The 23,206-nt window shown below is 43.8% G+C and overlaps 1 protein-coding gene across 2 annotated transcripts in view; it reads left to right on the top strand.

Moving 5' to 3' along the window:
• Positions 1-681: 681 nt before the first annotated feature.
• The window catches only part of EVA1C (eva-1 homolog C), a 38,545-nt gene continuing 16,020 nt past the window's right edge, over positions 682-23,206 (top strand). For both annotated transcript variants that reach the window (XM_065649232.1, XM_065649223.1), the window contains exons 1-4: positions 682-891; positions 15,708-15,904; positions 19,315-19,438; positions 22,423-22,575. In XM_065649232.1, coding sequence (XP_065505304.1) covers positions 765-891; positions 15,708-15,904; positions 19,315-19,438; positions 22,423-22,575 — 601 coding nt within the window. In that variant the 5' untranslated portion in view covers positions 682-764. The remainder of the gene's footprint in view (positions 892-15,707; positions 15,905-19,314; positions 19,439-22,422; positions 22,576-23,206) is intronic.

The following is a 23,206-nucleotide window of genomic DNA, read 5'->3' as shown; positions in this document are numbered from 1 at the left end:
GATAGCGTCTGAAGACAGGAGGCTGGGCTGGAGCGGTAGACTTGGCAGGGTCTGAAGAAGAAGGTCTGAAGGAGGGGAAGCGGGGAAATTGTGCTGCAGGGGACAGGGAGTGATGTGGAGCATCTTGGATCTGTCTCGGGAATAATACAAGCAGGGAAAATGTTGTCACACGAGTCAGGGTGTGTGTCTTGAGTCCGTGACAGCACTCTAACCATTGCCAAGCAGGAATGAGGGGGGAAAAAATAAACACAAAGCCCTCCGCACGGGCTGTAAAGGCGAAACGACGCCCCTTAGCCAAGAGGGAGGTACCGGGACCTCGAACTGCCCGGAGAGGGGTGGAGAGAGCCGGGGGAGGGCGGGCGAGGTGCAGCGGGTCTGAGTCAGCCCGGCCCGCACGATGCGCGGTGAGGGCAGTGCCAGGCACGGCGCCGCCGAGGAGTCGCTCCCCTGCCCCACCGCCCCCGCGGGCTCCCCCGCAGCGGCGGCGACGCGTCTCCCGGGACCCCACGCCGACCGGGACCCCCTCCCGCCGCGGCGGGGGGTGGCTGCGCTGCGGCCTCGGCCTCGGGCAGGGCTGCTCCGCCCTCCTCCTCCTCCTCCTCCTCCAGCGCCCCGCCGCCAGCGCTGTCCCGGGGCAGCCGGCGCTGCCCCGCGGCGGAGGGTGCCCGGCGGGCCGGGGGTGGCCGCGCCGCCAGCCGGGGCCGGCTCCATCATGTGAGGCGGCGGGTTTGCCCCCCCGCCCCGGAGCTGCCCTCTCCCGCACCATGAGGGACGGGGATGCGGGGCAGCACCCACGCCGGAGACAGGTAGAGCCCGGGCGGCTCCTCCGCCTCGTCTCCTGCCTGATCCTCGTGTGCAGCGCGGAGGTGGCGGCGCTCGCCGATTTCTCAGGTACGGGACGGGCCGGCGGCGGCGGGAGGGCCGGGACGTGGTGCCCGGGGCGGGGGGCTGAGGGGCGCGGCGTCAGGGCTCGGGGCTCTGCCGCGGCGGCTGCGGGGCCCGGCGGCGGCCGCCGGGGCAGGAGTAGGGCACCTGCGCCAGGGGTCTGGCGGCGCTGCCGCCTGCCCGCCCTCCGTGACGCCGCCGGAGCGGGGAGCGGGGAGCGGCCGCCGCACGCTGGCACCCCCGGCCAGGCGCGGGTATGAGGTGCCGGGGCCACCTGCGTCCTGCGCTCCCGGGCCGGCTGGCGGACCCCGCCCGAAACAGCTCGGGAAGCTGCGTATCGGACGGGCGAGCTGCAGGCACGGCGTGTCCCGGGGCCCGGACACGGGCCTGGACCCAGGGGAGCAAGGGCGGATGATTCAGATGTGCCGGAGCCGCGGCACCGTGTGAAGGAGGGAGGAAGGAAGAGAGGGGTGAAGGGCTTCCAGAGGGGTCAGGTGCGAAGGGACGTGAGGACTCGGAGTGTCGGTTTCTCCTGAGCTGCGCGGTGGGAAAGCCACGCGTGAACCGGCCCGGGCCTGACGCGAAGTGCGTGGAAGTCCCTGGAAATATTCCCACTTTCTCCTGGAGACTTGGAGTCGGGCCCTGAGCGAGCCGTCCCTAACCCCGGTAGCAAACAAACGCCGCGCCTCTCTCCGCTGGGAGAGCGCTTCGCCTGGGAGCGCTGGGATGGTGAGAGCCGCTTCGAAGCGAGCAGGGGGGCTAGCTGTCATTCAGAAATCACGTATGTGATCTCTGCGGGGGTGCTGTCTCGTTGCAAAATGTTACGACTGTAGAAATTGGAAAGATGCCCTTGTTTCCAGCAGAACAGAGAGGCAATCTTTCTCTTCTGATTGAGAAAACTGCACTCCTGTAACTTTCCTTGTGCTCCAGGACATCTCACTGCTGTTAGAAAATTATTTAGAAGAGCGGTTTCTTTCCTTTATGTATTTCACAATAAGCACAGCATATTCCCGGCAGTTGCAAGCTTCAGGAACTGCCTCTAGGGCAAAAAGCAAACCTTACCCTTAATGAAGAGAGGAGAACTTTCCAAAAGTCAGTTGGGTGCACCAGAACGATGTTAGTATATAATTAATAGTCCAGATGTGTTGTTACGCATATTAATATCGTTCATGTTAATACAGTTCAAAATGCCAGTGATGGTTCTGCAGAAACTATTTTCTCAGCAATAGGAAAATACAGTTTATGATTTTATTATTGTGTCCAGCTCTGTAAGCCTGAACATTTCTAAGTAAGCAACCACCAAATATAAAGACCAGAATGATCTACTTGGATAAACTACCTTTCTCCTATTAGATTCTTTTCACACATAAAGGCTTTTAAATGCTTGTTATCTCATTCTTTGGTGGTTTTTTGGCTTGACTGCTGGCTCGTAGTTGTTAGTTTTGGAATCATGTAGTAGTTCTCCACAAGAAAATAAAGTAAATGTTCGAATTTTCCCTTTCAAATAGCCACTGAATTAAAAAATATCCCTCCAGTTTATCTAGCAAAGTTCCTCTCACAAAAGTCTATTCACATTTCAAATGAAGTTATTTAGATAAGGTTATCCAAGATACATTTCAGAAGTGCAGCTGTATTCAGTATTTCATTGTGTACTGAACTTTCTGAATAGGTTGAATGACCAAAGTAAAATCTCTGTCTCACCCCAGAGATCAGCATTAAAAATGTCATGCAGACAATTCAGTAAATAAGATGTAGAAAAGAAAATTGGATTCCAAAATTCTTGCCAGACTGGGAAGTTTCCAAGCCTGAACAAATTATTCTCCCATTTTCTTTTTACTTTTAACATGGAGATGTAATCCAGAATGACAGAAAAGTCCAAAATGTTATGCCAGCCTTTTAAAAAAAGGTATCCAGAGCACACGGAGAAGTTTTTAGGTACTTCAGAAGTAGGTGCAGTGGGCCAGGAACTGTCAGAGGTAACAGGACACCCTGCAGTGCCATCCGCAGTCTAATACCTGTTGAAGAATTACAACAAGCTCCGTAACAGCAGCTTCAAGCTGAGCTTCTAAAAGTTGTTGAATTTCTTTCTTTGCGCCCTCCCTCAGCAGGAACAGTGACTTGCTTTTCATAAGCTCTGCTGAATTTACAGGAAAACAAATCTTCCCCGTTTAAAGGGGCAGCGCCCAGCAGCTGCCAAGGTGCGGGCAGCTCCTGGCAGATTATCCCCGGGGGATGAGGAGCGGGGAGCTGGTTCCCCCGGCTTTAAACTGCCACCTGCGCTTCTTTCACTCTTACAGAAGGGGTCAGGTCTAACTCTGCCCTTCCGAGGGTAAAGCTTCCAGGCAGCAGGTTGTAGGTTTCCATGTGATAGCAAAAGGAACTGAGATGTGGACCTTGAGTGTGCTCAGCACGATTTGACCTGGCACTGGGAATTTAGGAGTGCACAAGCAACTGGAAGTCTGTTTGCTTAAACTTTTCCTCTTTTTCACAGATTTCAGGCTTTTATACTCAGATTATCAGGTGCATGCTTTCTTGGCTCATGGCTTTTTCCACTCTGGGTGCTTCCAGCATCAGATCTCTACCTCAGCAGCCCAAACTCTGTTCCTCTCTCCTTCTCCCTCTGCCCCCTCCATTCTGACAGCTTTCTCTAATCACTTCCCAGCCCGCTGTCAGATTGCAACAACTGCATGTGGCATCTTTGTTGTTCTCTTAATGTGTATATTAAATCGTGCTAGCAATTCTAACCTGCCCAGAGTCTATTTGCTAATCACAAGACCTGGCTGCTGCTTGTAACAAGGCAGTGATGACCCTCTTCAGACTTGTTTGATGTTTTGAAAAGGGGAGCAAGGAACAGTGTATGTGGATAGGGAAGGGTTATTTTTTTTTTTTTTTTAATGTTTGACTTGTATTTATTTCCCCATTTAGAAAACTGTAGTAATTTTTTATGGATCACTTCACAGAACAGAAACAGTGAAACTATTACAGTACTTATTCCTCTCTTTTCATAAAAGAGAGGTTGGTGGCTCTGGCTGCAAGTAGAAACTCTTCATTTGGGTACTGCAGGTCAGTTGCCATTGTGATCTTGTTATTACTCTTGCCCTTACAGGACATACAGCTGCAGGTTCTTGTTCTCATATGTTTCTCAGTCTGGCTTTTAACTATGAAAAGGTTTCTTTGTTGGTGGGTGTTGGGGGTTTTTTTTGAGACATTTCTTCACCATGCACTAACATTTCATGAACTGGTATGTGAACTGGTATTTTCTAGGTAGAAAAATGTTCTGAAACAAGACTCCAGCAGCAGAGTTCTAAATCAAATTCTGTGAGGAGGACTTGGTGTCAGTAAGCAAAATTAGTTTCTCCTTTAAATAACACAAGTTATTTGAGGTAAAGGAATGTCAATACACATGATACTTAAAGATCTGCATAACCTATTCTTTTCTAGCAGTTCGGTGGCAACAAAGAACGTATTTATTAATTGCATTGGTTATTGAAAGTGAAGGTTTAACCTAAGGTTTGCAGTCCTCTATGTGATTAATTTTTTAAAGTGGAATCCAAGCATGTATGCCCAAATTTGAAACTGCAAACTGAGCGTTTAGAAGAAGAGAGATTTAATCCACAGTTCTTTCTTTACATCTTCATGCGTGTTGGTTTGATCCTACAGCTAGAGAATTTTCTTTTCCCCATGCCTGCTCTTCAAAAGACGTCTAAAATACCTTTTCACCAAAATAATTATTCATGTCCACAGTTTCATTCCTACTCGACAAAGCTCTATCCTTACATTGTTTTTCCCAGTGATTACTTGCAGCTTTCACATTTCAGATCAGGTGCCAGTCCAGAAGACTGCTGTGAATTTTGCCAATTCTCTTATCTCTGGGAACCTAAATCCTAAATACTCTGTGCTCCCAGGAGACTGTCAGAAGTGAAGAGGGACACATTTTTCAAGAAATCAAGGCCACATGACAGTTATTTCCTCACAGCTCCTCTCTGTTCAAGGGCTGGTTCCCGAAACAGGCAAATAAGGAGCTGGGAAGAGCAGCAAACTTATATCCTGTACTTATATTGGTGCAATAGAAAGCCCAGTTGTCTGATACAGCTACTGCTGAGGGAGGGTTGGTTTTGCTGGGGCTGGTGGCATTTGCTCAGGAGCATGTACCTTCCCAACAACAGGAGCCACTGCTCCCTCATCTCATCCCCCTGCCCTCCTTGGTGGCAAAAGTGACCTGTCCTGTTATCCTTCTGGAAAAAAATCCTTCTTTCTGGCAACACTGAGGAACACCCTTTCATGTTTTTCTGTACTACTCTCTTCCTCCTCTTTTTATTTTCTCCGTGCTACTTTGAGCTTAGGCTCTCAGCTTGAACTGGCCTCCTTTGCTCACTTCATCAATCTCGCTCTCTTTACCTGACTCCCAGCCAGGTTTTCTGGGCAGCTTTCAAGAAATGTGGCTGTAACCAAAGATCAAAAATGAAGTAACTGTGTGATTGCATAACTGGGCTGAAGAATGACTTTCTGGATGTGAACAGAAAAAGCAGCCGCTGCTTAGGTAGAAGCTTTTAATCTTTGTCCGCTGGTGTCAACTTTTCTTTCTTTTTCCAGAGCAGTTCAGACAGAATTAGGCATTGCTTTAAATCCATAGACTTGATCTTCTGACCCAACAATAGAAAACAAATGGATCTTATGAAAAAACAAACCAGTTCACCCAAGAAATATAATCTGATCTTGTGGCCTTTCTGCATTAAAAGTTTCCATTAAGTTCTGTGGCATTCACCCCTCCCAGATTCCCCCAGGCAAAAGGAAGGCAAACCAATTCTTGGAGCAAATGCTTTGTTTGTAATAAGGTGGCAGGATCAATCATGACCAACCACAATGATGCAGAGGTTTTTTTGTTGGTTTTGTGTTGGTCAGATAAAATCCTGTATAAATTTTCCTGAGTCAGTTCTGTTGACTCACCGTGGCAAGTGGAGCTTGTCCTTCGACCAGGATATTTAAAGAGGTGCTCAAAGGAGTGATGTCAATGATGGATCTTCTTGATACTGCCTGGTAAATGTCAAATGCAAATTTTGGTTGCTTTGTTTAAAGAAAAACATTTCATTTTAGAAACATGTTTCACTTCAGTAATATGGGAGTTCAAAGTCTGGTTTAAAGTTTCTCAAACTGGAGTGGGTTTGGATTTGGGATTTTTTCTGTGGAACAAAGAGGTGTGTGTCAGAAGTGAGATTTTTAGTTTAGATCATGGTGCTGAGATTCAAAGTTTAGTTTCAGACTTATTGCTGCAGTTCTCGCTGCTTTCCTGATGAACTGTAGCTTATGAAATCCCATTTTAGATGTGGATTTTGCCTAAGATTTTCTGTTAGATCCACTGATCAGATTTAATCATCCTTGTTAGAGAAGTAAAATCTTTGGTCGTATTAAGTTCCTGCACATTTCATGAGCATCCCCAGAAAAGGATGCTGCTCCAGAAGCTCCCCTGAAGTGAGTTAAAACATAGTGTGATGCTTCTGCCCCTACAACAGATGTTAGGAAGTTCAAGCATGAGAACCAAACCTAAAGGAAACATGACTTTCTGAGGGCCACTGCTCAGAGACCAACATGTTTGAGTCTGTCTTGCAGATTCTTACTGCACCTTTAGGGCAGGGGCTCTTTTTGTTCTCACCGTGCAGACTGCTGGCACCTGATACATCATACATTATTTTTATTCAAAATAAATAGCAGGGATTATTTCTCCCCACCTTCCTATTCTATCTGCTGCTGATACCCTTCTTAGTAAGACTGAGCTTCCAGACAGTCTCAGGTTTGTTAGAGAAAGGGGTTACAGACTTGTTCCAAATAAATACTCAGATTTTGATGGAAGTGTCCCCAGACAGAGAAAGCACTGTCTGACCAGTTAGCAGTTATCAGAATTCTGTCATCTGCCAACCATAACCTACAATTAAAATTGAAATATTTTGATATGTTACCAAACACAGAGAAAATAGTGTCTTAAAGGGGGCTGAAGAGCAGAAGGAGGGGTGATTGTGCCTTATTTTTTCAGCGTTGGTGACTCATTTCATCTGAATTTCTGTGCATTTTAAGAGTTTTGTTTCAAAGGTCTATTGTGTGGCTTCTGGCAACAAATTAAATACCAGTGATGTTTGGCTCTTAATTTAGAATTAATTTTAAAACATCACTCATAACATAAGAACCGATTGAAAGCCTATGGAGGTCACTGGAAGGATTCCCAAGGATTTCACTGGGCTTTGGATGGGGGTTTCAACCCACAAATATCTGTTTATTTTTCTTCATTGTATTTATTCTTGGACGGTAAAACAAGCATTAATGTTTCAGACTCATTTTGCAATTTTGGACTTTTCATTTCCTCAGGCTAGGACTGAGTTGAGGAAGATGAAATGTTGTAAAGAAAATCATCAGGCTGTGAGGGTAAGGACAGGGTTTTTGACTTTTCTGACTTGGACCCGCTGTGCTATAAGCCATCCTAACACTGTAGATCTGTGAGCTGCCAGAGGATGGATTCAGTGATTCAGTTGGCAAATTCCCGTATCTCTAATTTATCTAGTTTTTTGGGTGTCAAATATAAATGGGAATACAAAAAATGTAGAGTTTGAGTCAGAGTTCTGCTTGCAAAATCGAAACCTGTATTTTGTTTTCTGAAGGGCTGGCAATGAACAGCTCCCCTGTCTCAAAGTTTGCATGGAGGTTCAAGTTAATAAATCCAAGTTTTCGAAGAAATATTTTCCTCTAGTCCCCGGGGTTCTCCTGCTTGTAGTCTTTGGGAAGACTATAACTTTACTGTCTCTTGGGCATAATGATTCACTTGTTTTTTGTCCAGAAGCAGTTGCCACCCGCTGAGCCTTTCTCTTGTTATTTCTTCTTCATGGCACTAGAAGAGGCTACTCTTGTCTCCAGTCAAAAGAAGGATTTTCTGGCCAGGGCAGAAAAGAGCCTCACAGTCTCTCTTAATGGTGTTGTACCTCTTATCAGCATCTTGGGATAGGAGGGAGAAAGTCTTCCTTTTCTACTGTAACAGTTCCATATTAAGTCCCAGGACAAGTGTTTGCCCCTATGGCTTTGTGGAATAGCTGAGGGAAGTGTAACCAGCCATAGCATGGAGTTTACTACAGACAAAAATCTTTGGGGATCAGTAGTAGTTTTCCTCTTCCTGACACAAGAAGAGAAGAAGGAAATGAAAAGAGAAAGTGAGCGAGAAAAAGGAAGTGCATAGGGATCTCTCAGCCATTGGGATACAATGAAAATAAGCATCTCTTGGGAGATAACGCAAGGCAATATGAAACTCTAGATCTGGAGGAAACAGAGAACATCTGTGGGAGGATATGAGAGAGAGAATAGGCAGCTGGTCTGTGAGTGCAGGATTCATTGATTTTCCCACTCTGCAAAAATTGAATACACATAACTGCAAGTCTGAGCTGAGTGGCATGGATAGGAAGAGGTCATGTGTTTCCTGGAGAAACAATGACCATTTGACATAACCAAAAAGCCACAGGAGATCTGTGCTTTCTTCATGATGTCTTGGTTTTGTTTTTCTAAAAAAAGTCCATGACTTGCTTTCTTGTTGTGTGCTGCTACTCACTGAATAAACCTTGTTCATATACTAGCGTTTGAATGGGTTCTTAGGCTAAATTATCTGATGGTTACCTGAGTCCCTTCTCCAGCTTAAGTGTAACCAAGCTCTGGCTTAATTTGACCCTCAGATTTAGCAGACAGCAAGACTTAGGTTGAATGACAAGGTCATGATGCAAGCTATGATCCATGAGGCATGACTACGAGGGAAGAAATAAAACAGTTTCCTTAGGAAAGCACACATGTTCATAAAACAGTTCATGGAAGACTTGACTGAGGTCTTCATCACTGATGCCTGCTTTGGTTGCCATACTGTCCTGAAAGCACTTTCACTTTTAACTTAAGCATGTTCTTATTGAAGGCTTAATCCTTCATCTGTCGTTAAGGGCAGTGAAAACAAATCACTCTATTAGCAGCAGGCTGATTAACTCTTCAGTAAATGTGTGCTGTCCCTTCAGCAGCCCATTGACTTTCAGCATTAGTAAGGGATTGAGATGGAAGTGACAGTTCTTATTTCGGCCTGTCTGCTCAGGCTTCAATTTTCATGAAACTTGTAGGAACTTTATTTCTTTGAGTCCTGTGCCCCTCAGGTTTGAAACTGGCCATGGAGCTTAGAAGTTATTGAGTTGAGTAAGGGAACGGCAGATAGACAGAGATCACGATCTCATAAGCATCATCTCCTTTAGAAACAGTCAACTGAAAACTCACAAGGTTTGATTCTAAGAAAAGCAACAGTTTTGGATGCTCTGAAACCAAACTAGACATTTGGAAGTTGGAAGGTTTTTTATGGTCGCTAGTTTATCAGTGAAACTAGATTACCACTAGGTTTTCCAAGCAAACATCTATCCCCATGTCAAAACGATTTAGATAATATAAAAAAATGCAGTGATTATGCAAAAATTATTGTCCTTGCTTGGCAAACCAGCCTTTCATGCCATCTCCTGCTGTACAAGCAAAAGGATGAAGTTAGTAGGATAGCAGTCACTCATAGGAGTGTCGAGAGGAGTAGTGGAAAAAGGCATACTGAAAAAAAACAGGTTATGGAGGGAAATTAAATCAAATTAGTGACTATGCAAGACAGCATATGTTAAGCAGATATGGATTTTTATGGGCATCTGCTGAGTGAAACTGTTATGCTGATTTCTGAACAGTGAGCAGAATAAACAATGCTTCTGCCTAAGAGTATTTCTTACTGATAAAAGACTGTAAGAGGAGGCCTGGCTAGAATGACTCAAACGGCATGCTTACAAGGCACTTGGATGAAAAAGAATAAAATGATGGGGCAAGAAACGTAATGCTGAGAATTTTAGAAACAGTGTCTTTCCTGGATAACATTTTGCCCCCTGTCACAATTACTAATTCTAAAAAAAGAGCTATCACAGAGAGAACTTGCAGACAGGCGAGGTAAGAGACTGAAGGGAGTTCCGAAAGCTGTGACCATGCAGTGGCCCTGACCTGCACGGTCTGTGGCACAGCTGCTTCTGAAGACCAGTGGAGGGTATGGCAGAGGGCATGGGGTGGAAAACTTAGGGGTTCATTTCTCTTCAATTCTTCCTTCGCAAACCAGTGGAGAAAATATTGCTGGAGAAGTACTGCAGCTGGATCCCAAATATCGATCAATATCAGACTGATGCTTCTAATGGTGTTTCTAATAGGGTTTATCAACAATTCTGTTATTACCACGAGATCTCTTCCTTCAGACTTGCCAGTCTTCCTTGTGTATTTTTAATGTCTCTTGGCACAATTCTTCATAAAATTGTGGGAGCTGATGTAGATTTATCAAATGGATTAGCCTTCTGGGACTCCCATAACAATATGTGTGCTATTTCCATCTATTTTGATCTAAAATGGATTTGTGTGTCTTTAAAATGAGCGAGCAAATTGCTGTGCTAATTAAGCTAGATTGAACGATGCACAGGAACTAATATTACTGAATTGGTATATAAAGGCCCAATTCTGAGAATCCTCGCAGTCTGTGTGCTACTCAGCTTCAGGCTCTAAAAATATTACATTGCAAAGCTGCTCTCTTGCCAAAAAGACATTACCTCAGTCAACACTGAGATTGCATTTGATATGTGCTAGGCATTAGACTCACAGCTTGAAATGCTGTTCTCCTTGATGCTTCCATATGGTGAGGTACATGCCAGTGCAGTGAGGCTGGACAGAATATACACATTTCTTTTTGATGCTGACAACTAAAAAAGGGCCTTAAGGCCTTGTGTTAGCATCTTCCACCATAAGGAATTAATCCAGCAAATCTGAGTACCCTGAAGTGCCTTGTGCCATGCACTGGAGATGTAACACATCACTTCGCTGACCACTTCCAGGCTTTTTGGTAGTCATATTTTTTTAAACTGAAACTTTCTATGTTCCCAGTTTTTCAGTGTTTTTAAGAGAAAAAAAAAAATTCCAGATTTTCATACCTTCAGGTTCACTGCTACCATTATTGTTGCTATTCAAAGCAATAATGCCAGGGGCAAATGTTGAGTATAAAAACCATAACATTTAAGAACTTTATTTCACACAAAGTGGTATCTATTTACAACCTTTACTTCCTTAGGCCAGCTATTTTTGTCTGTCGTTGTCATTACGGTTATCAGTCCCCCTTTGCAAGAAGAAGTAATCAGTAAAGCTTAAAGCTTTGTTCAGCTGCTCAGCCTCAGTGTTTTATGTGTTTTTCTGGTGCTGTGTGTTTTTAGTTGAAGTTCTTTGTCAACACAGTGAGTGCTGTGACTAATTTGGCTAATTCTGGAAGAAAGGATTATGCTTGGATTTTGCATTGGTGTTCTGAGTCTCAGTAAAAAAGTTACAAAGAGTGAGTAGTCTGGGTTATGCAGACAGTTGAGTGGGATGATACGTTCTGGCCTTCAAATCAATGGGATCTGTTTATTGTGGTATGATTCAGGCTTAACTTCTGAGCCCGTCTGTAACATCTTGTAGATGATTTTGTATGCAGAGCACCCCATACAATGCTTATGAGTGTGTGTCTTGGATAAATGGGAAAGCTCCTAGTGAGGCTTTCACACAGAGGCGTAGAGATGTTTTTTGAGCTCTGCAGTATTGCCAAGTTTTTCTAATTTAGGCAATCCTCACAATAGTTGGCATTTTCTGTAAAGTTTCCTATTGTTTTAAAGATTCACATTTATTATTTTGAAATAAAGACAGGGGAAACCCATAGTCCTGGTCATTGCAGAATAACGCTTGAAAAAGTGACTGCCATTGCTAATTACACCCCCTTCACCCACCTATCACCCAACAACTCAGAAAACAAAGAGAAAAAAACATCAGTTTTAAAACCTCAAGTTGTCTAAGGATTTTTATAGGGCCTGCATAGGATTCTGTATGCTTAGGGTAAGAAACCCCAAAACTCACAAGTCTTCTGGTTTCCCCGTATCTGCACACGCAGCCGTGACCTGACTCCCTCCACGCTGGGACGAGCCATGGTTGTGCTCCAGCAATCCCTGTGTCCTGCTTTCCAGGGCAAGGGAATCTCCTCGTGTGCTGGCCGGAGAGGAGGTAGCGAGTAGTCCCCTAGCACGCAGGGGACCAGGACTTGGAGGTGTGTTATAATCCAGGCACAGCCTCTACCTCCCGTATTAGATATTCTAAAAAAAAAAAAAAAATTCTTAGAATTGACAACTGACATCTTGATTAATGAAACAAATACAAACCAAGAGATTCTGAACAACAAATAGTGCCCTGAAGTGCCTGTAGCCCGGGCGATGTGCTGGGTCGATGCCTAAAAGTGACACAATCCTGCTGTCTCATTTGGACAGTGACACAACCCCGCTGTCTGTTTTGGATGACCTGATTTAATTGTGCCGGTTGAGAGAAATGCAGAAAAGGAAGCGTGCCTCAGAAAGAGTGATGGATCCATTCAACTGTTAGAGTGCTCTCTCTCCTGATGATCACAGCTGTTATTAATTGTAGAGACAATAACTTATTTTTTTTCCCCTAACCTTACATTGCTGTTTGGCTAAATTTGCTGCCTCCAGGGAAGTGTCTTTCTGTACCAAATTTGGTAAACAATATAGGGATGCTCATGTGCTCGCAAAGACGAAGTTTTCTACCGGAGCGACTAGAAGGCAATGCTGCACAGGAAAGGTGGAAAAGCAACTGGAAACTGCTCCCTCCTGTGCAAGCGCTGCTCTGGGACCGAGGTGAGAGGCAGCAGCTACCCAAAAAACTTCATTCCCTTGCCGAGCATGGGGCAGGCAGCGCCTGGTACATGAGGAGAGGAAAGAAGCTGGAGGTTTTGAGGGAAGAAGCAAGAGGAAATAATGACTTTTCGAGTGGGAATCCCTTCTCGCTGTGGCTGTGAGCTGCCCATTTGGCACTGCTCGTCGCAGAGGGCTGACTGCTCCACCTGTGTCTACGAGGTGTGGTGTATAGTAATAAAAAATGCAGTTTGACGTGGACTGCCATGTCAGGCGAGCAATTCAGATACTAGTACGTCACCACTTCTCTTATCAGAGAACGTTAAGTTTCAGCCAATTTCCATTACTATTTTTATCCTTTATTGTGTGCAAATACACAAGGATTTTAATAACAGCAGAGTCATTTTAAATGCCACTTGGAAGGCTGGACAGCGTGATGTCTTATTTTCACCAGTCCATCTAATGCTATTTTTACAAGTGAACCATATTGCTTATACAGAATGAGAGCAAGCTTTTTATAAAGGCATTTTTTTAAAGGATTGAATAGTTGCAATTGTTGGAGAAAGGTGCTTAGATACTGGATTAGGAATTTGCAGGATCAAAGTAGCAGTTAAGATGCCAGGGAACTCATCCAAATCACAACATAGCTGATATTCTTTAGGGAATACTGAGCTGGTTTGTGTACAGCACTCTTGGCTCCAAGTAACTTAAAACCTGAAGAATTGAAATGATTGCAAATATCGGACTAAATCTTTCAAGGTGTTGAGTGCCCACAACTCACGTTGTGCTGAATACTCTTTTACACTGTGGCCCTTTATGCTGTGATGGCAATGTCAAAGGCATTCAGTGGCAATAAATGCCACCGGAGGCCCCTTTGCGGTATCGGACCGTAGCAAAGTCACTTGGGTGCAATTGGGCATTCGGCCCATTTTCCTGGCAATACTCAGCACCTTTCAGGAGCATGCTGACAGAGGGGCGGCTCTGGCAGGAAAGCTCGATTATTGGTGATCTCGATTACACAGAAAATGTAGGGGATGGATTTGTTGGGTTTTTGAGAAGTTGCATGATTTCTGCTGGGTTGGTCTCCTTGAGGTCTAGACTGCAAATACAGGGCATGAAATTCTCTCCATCCTGACTTTAGTGCCAGCGCTCAGACTGAGTTCAGTGAGGCGAGGAATTCGCATCTTTGCTGGGCTGGAAGGTGCGTGTAGCTGACTCCTGCCCTCTCTTGGGCTCCATATGAGGAACAGCAAACACAGTAGTGGAGTAGGCTTCGCCTTTCTCCGGACTTAGTAACTGATAGAGGAGCTGAATTTTCCTATCCAGTTGCACAGCTGGAGCTGGAAAAGATGCCAGAGAACAGAAATATTTTATTTTCCTATCATTTATTTAGAGTACGTACATTTATATTTAAAAAACGTTTTAAAAATAACTTGTCTTTTATGAAAGGTTTAAACAGAGCAAAACCTGTGAAAATGAAATAGCATGAGCAAACTCTCAATATTTTCTTTGGGAAATTTAATTTTTGTTTTAATGATACAAAAAAATTGTCATTCTAGTCCTGATTCAGCCACCAAAACAAGAAAATATGGTGGGGGGTTTTTTTGTTTGTTTGGTTTTTGGGTTTTTTTCTCTGTTATACTTAATGGTAATAATGTTGCTGTCACCACAATGGGCTAAGCAAGGCTTCTGAGGAGCAGATACTAACTTTTATCTTTAATTAGACCAATTATATGTTTGGAAAAGAGGCAAAGATCAGAAAACTATAATGTTGTAAATTAAAAAGATATGTATGTAATCATGGTCTCAGTTTTCAAACTCCTAAAAATCTTTTCTCAGATAAATCAATGGAAACTCTGAGTTGCTTTCTCATTACTTAATATGTTGCATTTTGAGAATTTTGTTTGACCTGAATGTGGTTGATTTTAGAGAGAATTATACAGAATGTAATGCGTGTATAAGAATAAGGAAACTATTCAAATATAGTTATTTTATCCACATTAATAAAATGTTTGGCTAATAGTAGAAGAATTAGAAAACAGATTTGCTTTGATTGTAGTATATTGGGTTGTCATAAAACTCATGGGGGGAAAAGTGGTTTTTGGTGTAATTTCCATGTGTTTATGGATGAGGTATGAGGAAAGATATTGCTTCATTTGTAGACTGATATTTTGTATTCTTTATCTCCCCTGTCCCTAATGCCTCTTCCTCCCCTTCACCCACAAACCTTTTCTGCTTAAAGATAGATTTCAATCAAGTGTGACAAAGTGGTAGAGATATCAAAGCTTCTTAAGTATAGGTGAGGAAAGACTTTGAATTCAATTACTCCTAATAGTTTCCCATCACAGTGGCTAATTCATAATGGTCAAAGGTGTGAGCCTGTATGTTTCCATTAAATTATTCTGTCATAAGCTCTGCTGCTCATGGACCTGTTTATTAGGAGATGCAAATGGCTGGTACAGCTGGACAGCTGTATGCAGATCCTGCTTCTCCCCCTCCTGGTAACACCGACAAACGCTCTAGCAAATACAAAACTTTTATGTATTGTACTTCTGGGTTTCTGTCCAGCACATACGGTGTCCAGCACTTATGGACCACCTTTCCTCTGTTATCCCAGCATCTGATCAGTGATACGGTGAGAATCACTTTTATTATCACTTGTGTGAAGCGCAACTGCCTAGGAGCCCAGAAGTGCAAAGCATCAGTTTAAGACGAGGTGTAAGGAGCACCTTAGCCAGCTGGATTGCAAGAGTCCAGCCCGCAAAACCAACTAATAGCCCTTCCAACCTCTGCAGCCGCGACTGGCAGGGGCCTGAGCCCATTTATTGTCTGTGAAATGACACCTCTGCCGCAGTGCCGGTGCCGGAGTGCTGGTAAGGCTCTGACTCCCTGCCACGCCAACTCTTGTTTTGCAGACCTGAGTGTTACTAGCGTGTAGAAGTTGACCCATTCACAGAACTCTGTGGCGTGGCAGCGGGCCATACGGGTGACCTTGAATACAGTGCCCTTTCCAGAGACTGATTGTGGTTTTCTTATTATCTAACGAGCTTGTCATTTCCTGTGCTAGTTGTAACAGAGCTGAATATTTTCTAGGTTACCTAACCAAACTTCTGCAAAATCATACTGCCTATGCCTGCGATGGGGAACATTTGAGTCTTCACTGTCCTCGTCATTCAACAATAAGTGTTCAGTCAGCATTTTATGGGCAAGACTACCACATGTGTAGTACTCAGGAGCCTGAAACCAGGATGACAGAACCCGTAAACTGTGTGGCACCCACGTCTTTGCAGGTATTGCATGTTGTAAAGGTTCTTAATGCACAGAATGTTTTTGACGGTTTCCATGCGGTAAGCTATGGTGTATGAGAACCGCAATTATTCACAGCGTTGAATGAAATTACATCACATCTGTGTCAGTTTACCATGAAGAGTATTACAACTGAAAGGATTTGTCTGGCCAGCAGGATGTTACCATGGGATTGTGAAAGCTTTGTAGATTGCCTTCTAGTTTAAAAAGTCTTGCTTTGGAAACCCCCTTCCCAAAGTTCCCTAAAATAATCAATTCCCTCCTAATCAAGGGCTGGTCATGACTGAGCAGACCAGTCTTAATCCATCATACAGGCTCTCCTTGTCCCCAGGAGAGAGTACAAACATTCGACAGAGCTGGCTTACAAATCCACTGAGTAAGATGGCTTTCTGTTTGATGTTTGGGTTGTTCCATGTCTGTCTTCCCTCATGAGGAAGGCACTGTGACAGCTAAACATCAAATCCTTCTGCAGATAACTGCATTTCTATGAATACATGATTTGTATTGCTAATATTGTATGGTTTGTCTTCTAGGCTCACTTAAGTATAGCTTTAAATGATTTATACTTCATAAATTATTACTTTCTGCTGCGGAGATTTTTGTAACAAGACTTAGAAGGTCTGACTTACTGCTGTCAAAGGTTTGTTTCATCATAGCGAAAATGCCCAGTGTCAAGCCAAATTCAGTAAATCATTGCAAAAATGAGTAGTCAGTAGAACGTGCACATGTTCTGTTGGTGAAGCTGTTATAAATGCTCTATGGAAGCTTTGATGAAGCTTGCAACATTGGTGCTTGCAGCCAACATACTGCTTCTTGACAACAGGGAATGTCTGTTGCCACCACTAGTGAGCTGAAGAGTTTAAGAGAGTGCTTTGGTGGTTATATCCTCTCTCCAGAAACAATATGAGCGCAGTTTTCTAAGTGTGGCTTGCCCTTGCTGTACTGCAACTTCTAAAGACGTGCCAGACATGACCTTTGGGCCATGTGAAAGTACAGCTCCCTGCTAAAAACAGTAGGCCGGATGCATCCTTGATGTCATTTTACTGACTGCGCTGAAGTGACACCAATGATTTGACCTTTGCGAGGTCTCTATGGGTAGTTTTTTCCCTTGAATATCATAAACACAGCATGGAATAACTATTGTATAAACTATCATCGTCATTCAGGCACTGTCGCCGATCAAAGGCATGAGGGCATTTTGACAAGGCCACGAACGTGAGAGATAAGAATGCTCTGCATCTCAGGGAGTTCCGGTTCTGTCAAGGAGAAGAGGCACATCCTGTAAACTGATTTCTTAGAAAAGAGCACCAGTGATCTCATCCCTCCTCCCTTTCCCTTTGGAACCACATCTGCAGTCTGCATAATTGGGCATGATGCTACCCTGCAGTCGGGAGGAAGCATAACAGGCGTTTTTTACAGTGACCTCCTATTAAAAGGATCACTGCGAAGTTAGATCTGTCGCGACATATTAAGATCCGAGTTCTGTTTCAGTATGAGTATCATTGTTGGCCGTTGTGGTTGTGTGTTTCTGTACAGCAACACGATAGAAAATGCGACTGCTGTTTGCATTAAGTAGGAGACAATACAAACAGATGCACAGGAGATGATTCAGCTCAGGTGCAAACAGAAGGTGACTCTGTAGGGCACAGCTATCTCCACTTGCTCAAGATGTAACTCTATTTCACTGGCCTGTTCCAGAACAATCCCAATTAAGGAGTTATTTGTTTGACTTCCAGCTCTGTAAAAGAAGAATTGACTGATACAATTAAGTCGGCTGTGCTTTTCCTTCCCTTTTAAACTCTTTAGAGTGCACTTAATGCTCAAAAAGTGCTGGATGCAAGTCCTCTTCTATCAATGGGAACAAAAAGGCAAGAGTGTTACAGGATCACTGCAATGTGCTGCCAATGTGGGTCATTTCTGTTCAGGAGGGATGGCTTCCAGGGATGGCAGGAGAGATTCAGCCACTGCCAGCTTTCTCAGCCTGCAAACAAGAGTACAGCTTGTGTTATCACAGTGGTAAACTTCAGATTTGGCCTTTTGGTATGACTGAGACCCCTTCTGATGAGAAACAAGGCAAACATTCCCACAGATTTTACAAGGGTACCTAAAACTATCAGGGAATGATACAGTTACTGCTGTCAAGAGCGGGATGACCCAGAGATAGCACCCTCCTTATCACAATCTGCTGTGCTTTTAAACATCAAGAATCCTGGGCACAACAACACAGACTATCCAAAAAACGGTGTGTAGAAAGCCCTCTCTAAACTGGGCTTTGAAGGTGATTAGGAATTTCGTAAGTATACTGCTGCATTTAAACTGGGGGTTTTTTAGGTGCTTTGGCTTGTGACTGTGTTAAGAAGTGGACTCAGAGTCATCTTGGGCAATGTCTTTGTATTTTCTGTAGCTACAGCTCTGAAACCACTGATGAAGTGGAAACACTGATGTGAGCATTAGCAGTGCTTAATCCTTTTGCTGGACTTGGAGAGGGTCCACATGACCCTTAGCATATAACACTACTGACTTTTTTATTGTCCTCCTCTGTTGCCACTCACAGTGATGCAAGTACAGTAAGAACTATGGCATATTGCTGGGCAAAAAAATCTAGGGTAGATGTGGCCTTAGAACAGCATTTGGAAAAAAAAAAAAAAGAAAAAAAGAAAAAAGACAAGCAGGTTTAGGGTGGGTAGGTGCTTTCGTGCTATCTGATCAACCCAATTCTGAAATTTCTTCAAGTGGCAAATCAAGTAAATATCTGATAATGTGTGTAACTACAAGCAAGAAGTAAGCGCCCCTTAAGCAGGAGGTCCTACATATGGCTTAAAGGTTGTGCTTAAGTGTCACTAAGCACACCAAGTCATTAGAACTGTTTTAAGTGAAGATACTACAGAGCATGATCAGATAAACTTAAGTAGATCAAGATGAAATGGTTAAAAAGACATCTTTTTGAGTTAGCATGCTTCACCTGGACATTGCACTCCCATAAATGTGCCTCAGGCACGTCAGCGAAGGGGCTGGGCGCTGAGCCTGTTCCCACTTGCTCTGGGTTCTGTATGGAGTCCCAAACTTCACCAAGGTGGTGGTGGCACACAGCAAGATCTGGCTGACCCACTTGAGGCAGAGGGAAAAGTGACAAATGACAGCAAATTAGTAACATCCTAAGTCGCCATGGGCATCACCGGGATGAATGTGTTCTCATAAACTTGGCCATGACTCAAAGTCCAGTAGAGATGTGGCCTAAATTCAATGATACAGATGTTTCTTACATGTTTATAGCAAAAAAAGTTGTGAAGGAATGATTTGTCTCCTGTATAGAACAAAGTACAACTAATTGTTCGCATTGCTGTATAGCTTCATACCTTGTTTTCAAGCCTGTCCTTTCTGCCCGTTGTTCTAGAAAGTGCTGGATGAATGCCAAAACCTGAGATCCTGCCAACTCCTTGTCAATAGTCGGGTTTTTGGACCTGATCTGTGTCCAGGGACCACTAAATTCCTCCTTGTCTCCTTTAAATGCAAACCTAGTAAGTAATCCACATCAGGCAAATGTGTTTTTGTGTGTGTTTTGTTGCCACTGCACAAGGCTTTGCATAAATCCATGTGAAGTTTTGAGACTCTTAGATTAATAGCAAATTGTTTTTTCTACTTTACCTTAGCTCTTCATTGTGTTTGCAACTTCATTGTGTGTACTGCCAATTTCTTGACCAGTGTAGTTTCGCAGAGTCAGATGTCAGACATCAGACTAGAAATGAAAAATGTTTGGGAAATTATTTTTAAAGAGCTGGCAATGATAATGTCATATTAGAAAGATAGAGCTGAACAGCAAAAACAGGTGTTTGGGCTAACGATCCAAATGATGAAGAGGATATCATAATAAGGAATATGCAAAAATGCTCAAGGAGGTAGGACCTAAGCTTTCAAGGATTCTCTGTTACTACCTCCCATTTATAGAATAATGGCTGGAGGATACACATGCATGGCTAACTTTATCACAGAATTTCATTGTAGAATCACCTGTATTCTATGCGGTCAATTGATGGTGATACGTAAAGGGACATACCATGCCTCAAAGAGAATGCACTTTGTAAACATGAGAAAAGTGTAATCATCATGAGGTTTCATTTATTGGTGTTCTTTAATTGTTTTTCTTGTTGCTATTGTACATGAGAACAAGCCCCAGTAGCCCAGGAGCTCGGCTTTTTTTGGCAGCTAATCTGCAGTGTGGCTGAACTGGGTCCCAAAGAAAATAGTTGAATGATGATTTATGGGTATGTTCACCAGCCAACTCAGAAATACCATCCCACAACTAAAGGAGAAAGCACAAAGGGGATTTTCTTTAGTCAGAGCATTAAGATAGGCATCATTGGTGGAATAGGAACAGGGGTGGCAAGCAAACCGAAGGGCCAGGTTATGCAGAGTATTGAAGTCAGAGCAGAGATACGGGAATGGAGTGGGCAGATGTTACCTTTGGCAAAGCACTGACACAAGAACTCCCAATGAAATTTACTGTGCCAATCATCAGGGAAAAGAAAAAAGCTGAAATTCAAAATTTTAATTATCTGTTTTATTACCTTAATAGTTTGTTGGGTTTTCTTCATGTTACAATTACTGCATGGTTAATAGTAGATGGATTTGAGTATCATAGCTGTATCTGTGTCATTAGAAATCTCTTTTTACTAATCAAAAGTGAATTGGGATCCTGTTTGTTACTTTTATAAGCTGCTTAATATTTTTCCCACTGGAAATGAGCTACTTTGAATAAGTAATATTATCTGTGATCTGAATTTTACAAAAGCTGGTCAAAAGTGTACTTAACAACAAGTCCTGCCTTTAGAATTGAGGAATAGTCCAGTTCCAGTGCAAATTACATGATTTCATGTGACAGGAAATTGATATTTGTAGGTAAGATACCAATGTTGTTATGCTTGGCTGTGGAAAAACATCCTTTCTCAGGAAATCACTTGAATATAACTTTATTTTACAGTCTCCTTGCCTTCAAATGGGCACTTAAGCAATTGCCCGAATCCCTTAATTTTTCATGTATTTAGAAATATTGTTGCTGTATTTCTGCTGAAGTCTCTTGTATTCTTACCCCTGTCTTGTACCACTCGTGGGTTTGTTTTGTTGTCTGTATTTCCATGGCCTCTCCAGCAACCACAGAGCATAGCCGTACAGACACACAGCCCAGCTTCAAGCTGTCAGCCCTTGGGCCAGAGCCTCTGTTTTCTTGGCATGATCCCCATGGGTGTACGGTGCTTCTGCAGAAGTAACAACCTGCAGCAGGCCAAGTAGTTTTAAAAACCACTCTTTTTAGACTTAAACTTGTGACTGCTGATGAGCTCAAATGGAAGAAATTGGACTATTACCAAGAACCGTTAACCCATTTTTTTTTTGATCTGTTCTATTCTAAATGAAACAGTAATGTTTTCTTTATTGAGTAGATAGGAGGTTTTTCTCTCTCCGGTTCCCCCAGCACCAACACTCACACTCCACTCACAGGGATACCGCTCAGTAACAATAAGCTTTCCCTTTTCTCCTCCTCAGCTCAGGAACCTCCTTTTCCTGTTTTCTCATTTTCAAAGGACAAAAAAAAATGGAGCAGAATAGACTCTTCTCCCTGGCCTTATCTGCAGTAAAAAGTTTTGCCACCATACCTACACCAGGAAGACCTGAGCACTAAAATGCTGCAAGCAGAGCGGCTGCTGAGGCCGGCAAGGAACCCCCTTGGCCAGATGTCAGATTTTAACGGGTTCCCCGGGAGGGATGAGCGGTGCTGTCTGGAGACCATCTCAGCGGCTTCCCCACCTCTGTGCCTGTGCCAGCCGAGAAAGGGAGGGGGTGTATTTTTCTCAGGCTCCCAATTCACATCGCTTTGTCAGCAAAAGCTTTCAAATGAGCCCGTGTGGGATAGTCACGCCCAGGGAAACCCACTGGCCTTGGTGGGGCCATGGAAATAGAGCTGGGAGGACTCTGTGTCTGAGGATGCGCAGCCCGTCCCCGTGCCTTTGTGCCTCCCATTCTTCAGCGCTCGCTCGGTGCTATGTGTGGTGGCACTGGGTGATGGCAGCCCATCCCCATGATTGATGAGCGGTCGGAGGCTTTCGGCACTCCAGCGGGCATCTGAAGTAGGCACAGAATGCAACATTGTCCTGGGGAGAGACAAAAGGGAAGGAGGAGGCTTCTCCTACTGAGCAGCAGTGGAAAGCAAGCCAGGAAATCAGGCGGGAAAGGGGGAGGCTGTTCCACCAGGAGAGGAGATTGGCAAAAATTAACTTTTTAATTCCTTTCAAAAAGGAGCCGGAGGATTTAGATAGTCATATGGGAGCAATTCAGTTGGAGGAAACACTCCGCTTTGCTGTTGGCTTTGCCTCTGGTTGCAGTAGTGCCAAATATCACTTGCAGCAGAACTTGCAGAAAAGCTGTTTTCTGTCATGCTGCTATTTGCTATTAACAGTCCAGCCGAGTAAATTGCCTCATGCTACCATATTGTTGTTTGCTTCTATTTTAGCTGAATACAAAAGCAAATCAGCATGTGAAAACCAGGAACTGAAACTCCACTGTCAGGAGTCCAAGTTCCTTATCATCTACTCTGCCACCTATGGCAGATGGGCACACGAGGAGAACGTCTGCTCGACAGAAGTGGAGCGCGTCCCCCCCTTTGGTATGTTTTTATGCTCTTGATAGACATTCTTCAAACAGGTGCACAGAGAACGGGAGAAACAGATGGGGAGAAAACTTCGGGCACGAGGGTGGTGGCATTTTGGAAGACCCAGTGGTTGAAACATAGGAGAGATTATTTCTGGAAATCAAACAAATTGCTCAGTATGAGGGAGAAGCAGAGTAAGAAATGCAGCAAAGTAATAAACTTTCATATAGTTAATCAGTCCTTAGTATGGTTAACATCAAAAACTCTAGTTCTGTTGGCTGTCTTGAACTTAGGTGATGTTTACTAAATATCTGCTGTTGGCCTCTCTTCTTCCTCCAACTTCAGGCAATGATTAGGCAACCTGAGTGTCACAATACCTGGTCTTACTGTTACCTTCTTCTCTGATCTCTCTTTCTGTCAACTCTTTCTTGGCTTAAGTGCAGACTGTAAGGCTAGAGCCCATAGGTCAACGTCCATTGCTTTAGATGCTGCTGTATGACCAGACGCCGAGACTGTGCATGTGAACTAGAAAACTGAATGTGCCCGGGACTTTCCTCTGGCACCAAGTCCATCAGGCAGGAATGTCCTCTGTATGTAGTATTAAACTCTTCCCTCCAAAGCAGGGTGACTGCACGCAGACTGCCTC

The sequence above is a fragment of the Caloenas nicobarica genome, chromosome 1 (genome assembly GCF_036013445.1).
Source record: "Caloenas nicobarica isolate bCalNic1 chromosome 1, bCalNic1.hap1, whole genome shotgun sequence".
NCBI lineage: Eukaryota > Metazoa > Chordata > Aves > Columbiformes > Columbidae > Caloenas > Caloenas nicobarica.
The sequence above is the reverse complement of the archived record's forward strand: the minus strand, read 5'-3'. Positions and strand labels throughout refer to the sequence as shown.